Source organism: Phaethon aethereus, assembly GCF_964289735.1.
Source record: "Phaethon aethereus genome assembly, chromosome: 13".
Taxonomy (NCBI): domain Eukaryota; kingdom Metazoa; phylum Chordata; class Aves; order Phaethontiformes; family Phaethontidae; genus Phaethon; species Phaethon aethereus.
Window position 1 is genome coordinate 1559475 of NC_138589.1, and position 11733 is coordinate 1571207.

Consider the following 11733-nt stretch of genomic DNA (forward strand, 5'->3'; position numbering starts at 1 on the left):
TTTAGTGCACGCAGGGCAGCTGCAGCCGCCTTGGCAAGTTATTCAGGCAGGGATTTTCTGGAGTCAGCTGCTCCATCCTCCTCTCCCATCGATGTGTCTCTCGGCCAGACGACCTGTGCTAAGGCACCACTGTCCTTAGGCTTGTAAAGCTCTCCCCGCCTCCAGCCCGCAGCTCCCCGACGCGCGCTAAGCTCGTTATTTACCCCGAATGCAAAAGCAGCTATTCCCTTCCTTTTTGGCAGCCATCTTACGAGGTCGTTAGACCAAAAGAGGCGGAATTTGCTAATCGGGATTACAAGTTCATCATCCAGATCGGTGAGCTCACGCCGGGCTGCCGCTTAGGAGCATCACCGAAGCGAGGGGTGGGCAAGTGGCCTCCCCAGGCAGCTCCTTGTTCCCTGGGCATGCTGTCTGCGGCATGAGCTTGTTCCCACAGCCCTGACTTTCCATATGTGGCAGGGTCTCGGCCATCGGGGTCTTGCCGAGACCCCCCAGATCTGCAAGCAACCAGGCTGGCTGCGGGGCTTCCCGGCACCAGCGTGAAGCCAGCTCTGGAGCGGACGTGCCGACGCGGCGGTCACATCCTGCACCTTTAGTTTCTCTTTCGTCTCAGATCCCAGCAGAATACATAAGAACTTTCACCTGCCAACTCCCTCAGCTGAAAGACGAAGATAAGATCAAGGCCCAGACAGCGTGGCTGCCCGTGAAATCTTTTTCCCCCCCGAGTTTTCTTAAGGCTGGTGGAAACCTGGCTTCTCTGTGCTGTGGGAAATTCCAACAGTTCCAGTTAGAATTTTATTCCTAAACAGTGAAAATCCCCAGGTATGATGCATTTTTAAAACATCTGGTGAAACTCCCAGCCTGTAACTTCAGCCTTTGCTGTAATAGAAGATAAAACCCATTTCAAGCAAATAATAATAAAAAAATGAATTAAGATCTTGAAATAGTCTGTTTGATCCAGAACATGCTGCGTCTGTTGGGATATTTTCTGGTCCCTTCCCCAAAGAGTGTTTTCTCAGGCTGGGCAGAGCCTTACAGGAAACTTTTATTCCAGGAACCGGCGCTGCCCCAGGCCATCAGGAGCCTTGGCTCCTGGAAGGGATGTCGCAGCCCACGCATGCTCACATCTCCCCTGAAGAAACAGGTTCTGCTTCTTCTGCAAAGGGTTTACTGCCAGCCCTGCAGTTCCCACCAAAAGCGGGACCCAGAGGCACAGCCATCGTGCTCCAGTGGGAGCGGGCAGCTCCAACGAGCGGTGACAAACCTGGGCTGCAGCCGGCAGAAAACTGGCATCGTCATTCCCAACCCGCTTCCGCACATCTGCCCCTCTGGCACGCCAGTGCCAGCCGCTTACTGCACTTCTTTTAGGTCTTGCAGCATCGAAAAACCCAAAAAGTCAGAGGACCTGTTGTAGCCCAGGAGATATTTCTGCGGTAACTAGCGATAAACCGTAGACGTTGTATTGATCTGGCAGTGAAGGATCTCAGGACTTCTCTGGGCTCATCTTGCCTTCAGCTGATTTTAGTTTCTTTAGTTATAATGGAAATTGTCTGGGCAATTGCTGTTGTCTTAACTTCATTTAGTTTTGCTTTAGCTTCTAGGAATAGCAAGTAGTTATTCAGCGTGGGTCTGGGACTGGAGATTAAATTGTGATGTGGGTGAGGGCAGGCAGAGGAGGACACCAGCAATCCCAGCCCATAAACATGAATCAGAGTGCCCAAGCAATAGAGTGTGCAACCCTGCGAGTCAGGGACAACCAGCGTTCAAGGAAACACAGAGCAGCAAAACTGAGTTAACTGGAAACCAGGGAACACAGACGGTGTTAAGAAAGTGTACGAAAATGAAACCCAGCAGACCAAGACTGAGGAGGAAGAAAGCCCACCACGAACATCACATCCTTCCAGCGAAGGCCGTGGGCTGGGGCAGCTCATCACAGTCCTTCCCCATTCTTCCTTAGGAGGACTGGAAGGAAGCTTCTTGAGGTTACCTTCAGCACCCAAAGGCTCTCTGGAGGGGTGATGTAGCACCGAAGAAAAGCAGAAGGTACTAGGAAGAGGGTTTTTTCGCCCATATAACTTTAACTGTGGTATGACTGAGGGAAGGCCCTTAGGCTGATCTGAAACATGGACAAGGGAAAAACATGAGCAAACGTAGGGCTGTGCACCTCCCGTCGAGTGTGGATGGATGTTCTACTACTGCTTAAACGCTGGCTGTGCTGCAGAGAAAGGGAGAACCAGGTTGGGTGCAGACCGGCTGTTGGTGACAGCCCCAGGCATGCTCAGAAGCCTGGTCTGATGCCATACCCCTAACCTTTGGTTGCTCATTGGCAGCCATGAGCTAGGAGCTTGACGTACTGCTCCAAATCACAGATACCTCTGGCCAAAGGGCCAGATCCCACCTTCCCCATGGGAGACATGGAGCAGCTCCAGCATTTCCCACCCACTGCAGCTTTGCCAGGGCCATTCACAGGCAGGTGCTCGAGCTGTGCACAGGGTCGAAGTCCTCTCAGGTGGAAGGAACTTGTGACTAATGCCAGGAGAATTGCTCTTGAAGGCTAAAAGCAACTTGACCCTGCAAAGGCAATATGCAAAACAACATGCAAAGAGAACAAGGGCTGTGCCCTGAACAAACAAGGAAACGGTCCCAGAACACCGCCCGTCTCCTACAGGGTGTTTTCCATGCTGGAAATTTATGCTCCTCGGCTATTCTTGGTTCCTCCTGCAACGAGGACTATGCATTGTTCGTTACAGTAGGTTTGTCTTCCTGAAATCAGGTGGTGACTGGAGAGAAAGGAAAAGTCAGTGAGACCCAGAAGGCTGTATGAGACCTGGAAAAAAAGAGATGCCAGTGCTGATCAGGTGAGAACGCTCATGATTTCCACTGCATGGTCTCTTCAGGAGCTCCCAGGACCTCAGGAGTTGGTCCTCCTGGAGCAGGGAAATCCAGCGCCACTGGGAGCAGATATCAACAACATCCTTTGCTGTCCACGATGTTGTCCATGATCTGTGTCCCAGAGGCTTGCTGGAAAGAGGCAGCAGGAACACTTAGCATTTTGGGAAGACCCAGCCGTTCTTGATGCTGCAAAGAAGACAGGCTGACCCAGGACTCCAACTCTGGACGTACGATGAGATTCTCTTTCCCCTGCTAATGCTCTCAGCTCCGAGCTGCCTTGTGGCAACTCTCATCCTTGCACTACACCCGCATCTCCTCAGCGGGGTTGCCGCCGCTCTGATACAGTCTCCCTTTACCGCAGCCCAAGAACGTTAGACTCAAGGCAGCTCAAGCCACCACTGCGGCAGAGCTTCCACGCTCACCAGAACTGGGCTCCTCCAGTTGAGGAGCGTGCATGCAGCAAGGTGAGCCAGGACATGGGAGACTGGTGGGGCATGTACTGCAGATGAGGCCAACGCATGCAGCCAACCCCCGACGTGCGGGACCACATTCCCAGACTTCGGTCTGGAGAAACCTCGATGGCTTTTCCAATGACATGGCGCTGGGTGGTATGGCTCAGAGTGGTCCAGAACCGACCCAGCATCCTCCTCTCCCCCGGCCAAGGCAACCAGTGCCAGACTCGGGAGCCAACGGTGGCCTCTCATTTTGGAGATGCCTATGCTTAACGTAGGGCTCTTGAACTATTAGTGTAATAAGGGAGAGAATTAAATGACAGAGGATCCAGGAAATCTGTTTGGCACTGCACGACTTTGAATTTTCTCACATTAAAGAAAAAGGCAGGAAATGAGGAGCAGATGTCTGGGTCTGCCTGCAGCCAGCATCCCCACAGGGGACAGAAGGACTCCTATTTGGGAAGTATTGACCAGTGCAGGGCTTGTGTTTTTAAGAACGTTCTTTACATAGAAAACGTTTTTAAAAATAGCAGAGAACATCGCACAGGCTTTCACTTCTCTGAACACAATGGTTTCCTCCTTCCTCGTGAATAAGAACAAATTTGGGCTCCAGCACACAGTCCAAAAAGCTGACCTTCTGTATTTTTCCACAGCTGCCGGTCAGAATCCTAAGCCAGCCAGGCTGCAGGACACGGCTTTTCCCCCGGCAGCATCACATCTGAGTTGCAAAGCCGGTGGCTGATCCCGAGCGGGACATTACACAGAAAGGTGCGTACCTGCAGCGGGACTTGGTGCCTCTCCTCTGCAGCCGGAGCCGCCAGAACTGAGGACAACTCATTCGGCGACTGCCCCGCGGAGACCGCCAAGGGTCGCAACGCCTGCTGCAAAAAACAAGATTTAAGTAGGTTGAAAGTATTGCACGCAAAGAAACAAACACCGAGCTGTTTAGTCCACCACGCAGTTAAGCTCTTCCTAAACAGAGACGAGGCACTTGTCCCCCGCAGAGGGACGCAGCCAGCGGGCGCAAGCTCTTCCCTGGGACGGGGGTCAGGGAAGGATCCTCTGGGGAGCTGTGCCTGGACGGCGCAGACGGCGTCGGGGCAGCTTCGCAGAGAAGGGGAAGGAGTGAGCTGGGACGCCGCCAGAATGGGCTTGCCTGAGCACATCGGGCCCCTGGGTCCCGCCAAGTCCCTGCGGAGCCGGAGAGACGTCCTGATGTTGCAATCCTTCTGCACAGCTGCGGGCTCCGGAGGCAGGATTTCCACGGAGCTGGCACGATGGAGGAGTGCCAGATGATCCCCGAAAGGGCCGTCCCTCACCACTGCGCTGCAGGGGAGAGAGGGGAGAGCTGGTCAGGATGGGCATGACAGAGACCCCCGTGCCCCACAGGAGACCATAGCTGCCGCAGGAGCTGCTGCCAGGCTTTCCCTTGGCGTAGGAGTGGCTGTGCTGTGCCTCAGGGTGGTACGGGGGGGGGGTCTCCCCTCCTTCGCATCCTGGAAAAGGGTCCTACCAGGGCCACTGCGGGAACAGGCAGAAGGCGGGGAGCGGGAAAAGTGCCACAGCTCTGCTATTTCACCTCCACCACGGCCAGGCTGGTGCCTGCTGCCCTGGCTGAGGAGGGGGACGAGGCACGCGCCTCTTCGCGGCAGCCCCAGTGACTTCCCCCATCCCTCCCTCCCGCGGCAGCAGCAGCAGAAGGCGCATGTGCCGGCACCCCCCGTGTCCTGGGGGGTCCTTCTCCTGGCGGGCACGGACAGGTCCTGGCCCCAGCTCTTCACTCAGGGGCGCGGGGAGATGCCTCCTGCCGCAGACCCAGCCCTTGGGCCCCGTCCAGCGTCACGCGTGGGCCAGCACAGTCGTCACCTCTCCACATCCCCGCCTCCCACTTCTCCATCCAACACGCTCGCACACGAATGCTGGCAGTCTCCAGGGAAGGAGCTTACCAGAAGCAGCTCTGTTTATCGCCTTCTGGGAAAGGCTCACCTCTTCCCATCTCCTTAGGGCAGGAGAAGGCTGGCCTTCCAACAGTGTCTGTGGGACAAGTTGGACGTGAGCTTGTCATGACACCGTGATGGTGGGATCCAGAAAACCTTTCTCCAGCAGTGCCGCTGGGGCTGACCCCCAGCCCTGTCTCCATGACCCTGCGGGGCAGTCCCAAAGGGCAAGAGGAGCTGCCACATGCAGTGCTATGACCTGCTAGATGTGGCTGTGCTGGGGCCATTGGCACCCCTCGGTGAGCTGAGCCCTCCCATCCCACAAGCTTTCAGATCCCTGCCAGCCTCTTACAGAAATGGGACATCACAGCCCTCCAGGACAGAGCTGTCTCATTCAGGCGGCTCCTTCTGCCAAGCCTCGGCCACGGGCACGTGCCGAGCTCCCCGCCGGTGACCAGGGACGCACGCAAAGAGCAGCAAACAGCCCCGGGAGCCTGCCGGGCTTCCAACACCCAACGAGCTATAACCCCACTAGCGACCTGCTCCCTCACCGGCTTGATCCCAGGGAAACACGCTTTCGCCTTACCCAAACTTTCTTTCCGAGAGCATCACACCTGCCCCACCACCTGATGCAAGCGCTCCTTGGGCTCCCAATCGGCCGTGGTGGCTGTGGGGTGTATTTTTAGGGTCAATGCAGCTCTCTCACCTCCTAATTACAGATGCTGGCCATTAGCATTTCGGTGTTGGCTGGGGGTAATTAAAAAAGGGATTGCTTTTTTTAGGGGAGATTCCTGCCCTGGGCCATGATTCCTCATATCAACCTGAGGAGGCAGCAGGGGAGAATCAAAGGCAACAGAGATGAGGCATGTCTGGGATTCAAAATGCTATCTGGGGGAAAAAATGCCCCCCCCAGGACAGAGCCGATCTCAGACCAGAGCTTGTGACCGAAGGCGGTCCTGCTCACGCCCCTGTTGCCGAAACAGAACGAACCGCCTGCTGCAAGACCCGGCGTGCCCCGTGCTCCTTCTTCGCTGAGCTGGAACGCAGCCCAGAGATGTCCCTGCGGGCATCCTCCACGTCCAGCCCTGGCCCACACCTCCAGAGCACCGCAGGTTCACCAGGCCAGCAGGGTGAAATTTAGGGAACGGCTTGACTGCAGGCAGAAAGAGCCCCCGAGGACCCCCAGAGCTGTGAGAGAGGGGGTGGGGGAGCACCGGCAAGCGCCAAGAGCAAAGGCTCCCTCGGGGAGGGGTGCAGGGCAGTGGTGCCGCCGGCCCCTGCAAGCCCCCCGGCCACCAGCGACGGAGGAAAGACCTCCCACCAGCAAAGGATGTGCCGCTTCCCTTGGGCACTCGCCGGATGGCTGATAAAGAAAAAACCCACCCAAAGTGCCCCCAGCTCCCGGCGACAGGGGCCACCAGGAAGCGACACGGGTCCTTTCCTGCTCTTTGAAAGGGCCCCGCTCGCCCCGGGGGGCTCGCACCGCGCTCTGCCCCGGGGGAAGGCTCCCGCGGAGCTTCCTGAGCCGGAAGGGCCGCTGCCTCTTGCCGCAGCAGGCAATGCCATCGTGCGGTGGTTCCGACTTCCTCGGCCGAAGCAGCTAGGCTAAAAATCGCTGCTTTCGCCCAAGAGTTAATTAGCAAACCCCTCTGCCCTTGCCCAAGTGTCCCCACGAGGAGATGCCCTAGATGGGTGCTGGCAGCTTGGCGCCGGTACGGGTGGACCGGGACCCCCAAACGCCGACCTCCCCGCAGCTCCCGGGCACCTCCCGCGCCTGGGCTTCTCCCGTTGGGCAGGAGATGGACCTCCCGGGACAAGCCCAGCCCGTGGAGGTACCAGGAGGCCCACGCAGGAGCTGGACCCACACCTCGGGGGGCCGCGCGGAGGAGACGGTTCCAGCGCCGCTGGGTCGGTTCCTGCTCGCCGAGACGCCGGGACTTTCACCCGGGGCTGACCGAAAAGTTCAAAAAATAGCTTTTCTCTGCTGGCTGCGCCCGTCCCTTCGGATGTGGCTTTGTCCCTTGCCGCTCTCCCAGCTTGCTTTCGTAGCCGCAGCTCACGCAGAGGCGGCCAAGAACAACCCCGAGCCGTGCCCGCGGGCGGGCAGGGTGGGAAGCGGCGGGCAGGCTCAGTGCAGACCTTTCTCCAAATCCCCAGCGAAAAGTATTTCAAGGAAAACCCGTCTCTGAGGAAGGGCCGAATCAAGTCCCCGGGGAGCGCGTGCCCAGCGGACAGACCCGGGCACGGCGTCACCCTCTGGGGCTCAGCAGTGGCTGAGGGGGCTTATTTTTAATACATAAATAAGCCGGGGTATCCGGTTTCTCTCCGGTATGGGCCGTGAGACTCGACCAGGGCGGCGACAGCAAGTTTTTTGCCCAATTTTGCCACCCCCACCCCACCCCCGCAAGGTACCGACGAGGTGAGGTACGAACACCTCCGAGCGGTGCCACTGCGGCCTCCCACCCCCGGCCCCCGGGGAGGGCGGGACAGGCCTCGGCGGCCACAGAACCACCGGGAGGGGCCCGACCGGCGGCGCCCGGCCCCCGCGGCGCTCGCCACAGCGCCCGTGTGCGGGCCCTGTAGCGCGGGGCGGGGGAACAGAAGTAGCGCTGTCAGGATGGCCGAGCGGTCTAAGGCGCTGCGTTCAGGTCGCAGTCTCCCCTGGAGGCGTGGGTTCGAATCCCACTTCTGACAAGTAGCAGCTCTTTTTGCGGCGCGCTCGACTGTCAGCCTTAATCGAACTTAATAAGTTAATTGGGTTTAATTGGGGTGGGGCTTGTTTGGTTTTTTTTTTTAATCGATCCCCGCCCCTCTCCAGCAAAAAAAGCGGTCGCCGGGCGGCGCAAAAGAGAAGCTGTCAGAAGTGGGATTCGAACCCACGCCTCCAGGGGAGACTGCGACCTGAACGCAGCGCCTTAGACCGCTCGGCCATCCTGACCCGCTGCGCAATTTCCCCCCCCGCCGCCGCCTGTCCCGTCCCGTCCGGTCCCGGCACCAGGTCGTTTGCAATCGCCCCGGTGGCGGGGGAGACGTGCCCGAAGTGTCACGCCCCGGCTTCCAAAGGGCAGCCGGGGAGCTACGGGCCGTTCAGCCTCGCCCCCACCCCTGGGAAGGCGGTGCAGCCATCCCCAGGCAGGTGAAGGTCATCGGGAGCAGCCAGCGTGGCTTTGAGATGGCCTCTAAACCAGCTTGACAAAGGTTGACCTCGTCTCCTAGACCACCTTGATAACTGTTGACCTGGTCTCCTAGACCAGCTGGATAAAGTTCTATGACGAAATGGGGAGAGCAGCAGATATTGTCTCCCTGGACCTGTGCAGGGCCTTGGACACCATCTCCCGCAAGATCCTCCTCAACAAGCTGTTGACCTCTGGGCGTGAAGTCTAGCTGGAGGCCAGTCACTAGCGGTGTATCCCAGGGATCAATAGTGGCTCCAGTCCTGTTGAACATCTCCATTAATGATCTGGACGATGGGGCAGGGCACACGTTGGTGGATGGTGCCGAAGCGGGAAGAGTGGCTGATACTCCAGAGGGTCGTGCTGCCATCCAGAGAGACCTGGACAGGCTGAAGAAATGGGCCAGCAGGAACCTCCTGAAGTTGGGGGTGGTGAAAGGGGTGGTGGTGGATGCCCCATCCCTGGAAACACCCCAGGTCAGGTTGGACGGGGCTCTGAGCAACCTGCTCTGGTTGAAGATGTCCCTGATCACTGCAGGGGGGTTGGACCAGATGACCTTGAAAGGTCCTTTCCAACCCAAACCATTCTGTGATTCTGTGATCCAACAAGGAGATGTGCAAAGTCCTGCCCCCGCAGAGGGACAACCCCAGGCACCGGGACACGCTGGGGGCCACAAAAAGGCGCTGAGGTGCTGGTGGGCACCAAGCCGAGCATGGGCTGCGGAGAAGACTCCTGGTGGCCTGGGCTGCCTTAGGGGGAGCATTGCCGGGGCGGGGGGGGGCGGGGGGGGTCCTGCCACCGGTGGGGCCACCCTGGAGTGCTGGGTCCGGTGCTGGGCTCCCCAGCACCAGGGCGACGGGGACACCCCGGGACATCCCGGGGAGCCCGGCACAGGGCGGTGCGGGAGGGACCGCAGCGTCCTCCCGGTGAGGAGGAGCCGGGGCAGCCGCGGGGGCTCAGCCCGGTGCGTGGGGATGGGGAGGACCCACCCGCGACGCCCGGGGGAGGTGGCGGGGCCGGCCACGCCCGGGGAGGGGCGGGAGGCGTCCCGGGGCCGGTGCCGGTGCCCGCGGCATGGCGGGGCTGCCCGGCGCCGCGCAGACCCGCAGCCGCTTCTCGGGCTCCGCCGCCGCCCTGCCCGCCCTGGACCTCGCCTTCCTCCGCTCCCCGCTCGGGGGGCTGATGGGGGCCCAGGCCGTGAGTACCAGGGAGGCCACCGGGGGGGCTCCCGGCGCGTCCCCCACCTCGCACGCTTTTCCTCGCTGCCCGGGCTGCGCACGGGCAGGCTTCCCTCTGGCTGCCCTCCCTGCCCCGTCCTCGCTCGCTGACCCTAATTCGCCTCTAACCCCGAGATCCCGCAGCCCCCCCCGCCCTTCCCTCCCGAAAGCCAGAGGAAAATTTGGCCGCTTGTCCTCACGCCCTTTGCCGGGTGTCTGCTCGACGCCTGGCAGCTCCCAGCGCCGGGGCACGGGGCTGATCCGCCTGGGCATCCCCGCAGGACGCGAGCCGGTGTGTCCCGTCCTGGCACCCGCAGCCCCCCTGGCAGGGGCCGGGGGGCTGTATGAAGCACGGTGTCCCTGACCCAGGCGGGTTGGGGTTGCTCCCGGGGTGCCCGCAGGACTCCCACGTCCCCTGGGCGCTCCCGGCCCTCCGGGTTGTCCTCCCCGGTGGTCAGGCTTCGGCAGCCGCTCTCAGACAAGCCCAAGGGTTGGACTTGATGATCTTGCAGGTCTTTTCCAAGCTTAATGATTCTGTGATAAGGGTCTTTGCACCGCCAAAACGAGCAGCAGCATCACCTCTCTGTTGCTGCTGCTCTCTCCTGGTACCCGGGAGCCCGGGTGCAATGTCGGGTGTGTAGGGGTGGGCGTTCAGCTGCGTATGGGGCCACGCATGACCTGCCCCAGGGTTTGCCCACGGTGCCGGCCCCACTGCAGCGGGGAGCCTGCTTGCTTGTGGCCTCTCTCCGGGGCGGGGACGTGCGCTGAGCAGCCGCTGCGAAACAGCCAGCACAGACCTGGCTCCCTGCTCCAGATTTCAACCCCTGGGCACGGCTGAGCTGGTTGTGACAGAGGGACGAATGCCCGGGGAAGGGTCGGGGAAGGATGCTGCCAGGAGTGTCTTGCAGGAGCGCCAGGAAGGAAAGGTGGAGCCAAGAGCAGGAGAAAGGACCCTTCAACCTGGTCCCACCTCTCCAGCCCACCGGTGCCCCTGCTGGGGCTGTACCGTTTCCCTTGGCAGCCTGGTTTCTGCAGGCACCGGGTTTCAGCAGGTTTTAACACCTGGCAGCAGTGTTTAACACTGGCACAGCTCCCACCCGCCGAGACCCACTGCTCCCCACAACCTCTCTCCCCAGGGCTCCTGCTTTTCTCCCCCCAAGCAGCCAGAGCAGGGCAGCTCGCACATGCCACCTCCCGCAGCGCACCAGGCTTTTTCCTTTACATGCTTCTCCCCGACGCATATTTTGCAATCACGAGGGTTAGAAATGGATGCGACAGACAAGGAGGCATTGTCGGGGCAGCCAAGCACCAGGGCGTTGTACGCGGGCAGGACAAAGGCCGTTGTGTTTCTTCCGTGACAAGAAGCACCGAGGGCTTACGCAGGGGCAGAGTGGCTTTCCAAAAAGCCCTTCTCCTCCCCACCGGTGGGAGAGGACTGCGTGGCTCCCCTGCCGAAGCAGAGGTGAGCGCGGGAGCCGGAGGGTGCTGGCGGCTTCGCCAGCTCTGCCCAAAGAGATCCCAACCCCAGCTGGGAAACGGAACGATGCCGCGGCTGCTTCTGGGGCACGTTCTCACCCCAGCCTTGCCGCGGGGCTGCGCCGCGGGGATCTCCCTGGGATGTTCTGTCGTGCTGGGAAACACGGAGGGTGCAAGGCTGGAGCCTTCTTGCTCCCCGGGAAGCGGGTTTGAGACTCCCCGCTTTGCTCTGGTCCAGCCGGGAGGCGGAGGATGGCGAAGCAGAGCCCGCCAGCACCCGGCCGGCTGCCGGAGCCCCGGCGCTGTGTCCCGGCACAGGGGCTGCGGTTGAGGCTGCAGAACAAAGGCAAATCGCAGAAAACGCCGTTGGCTTTGCAACAAGCCTCTCTTTTCCAGGCCCCGTCGCTATGTGCTGGTGTCCCATGCTCTGCTTGCTCCGTCATGGGCTACGGGCCTTCGAAACCAAAAAATACTTGCAAACTTGCTGCGGCAGCTGCTGCAGAGAGTTCCCTGGGGAGGGGATGCTGGAGAAGGTGACTGCTCCCTAGCTGCATCGCTGCGGGTGAAGCGGGGCAGCATCTCCTCC

General features: G+C 60.2%; 1 protein-coding gene across 1 annotated transcript in view; it reads left to right on the forward strand.

Moving 5' to 3' along the window:
* Positions 1-9528: 9528 nt before the first annotated feature.
* PLLP (plasmolipin) overlaps positions 9529-11733 on the forward strand; it is a gene marked incomplete at both ends in the record, with an annotated part of 3453 nt that continues 1248 nt past the window's right edge. Inside the window, one exon of the mRNA XM_082005498.1 lies at positions 9529-9651. Coding sequence (XP_081861624.1) covers positions 9529-9651 — 123 coding nt within the window. The remainder of the gene's footprint in view (positions 9652-11733) is intronic.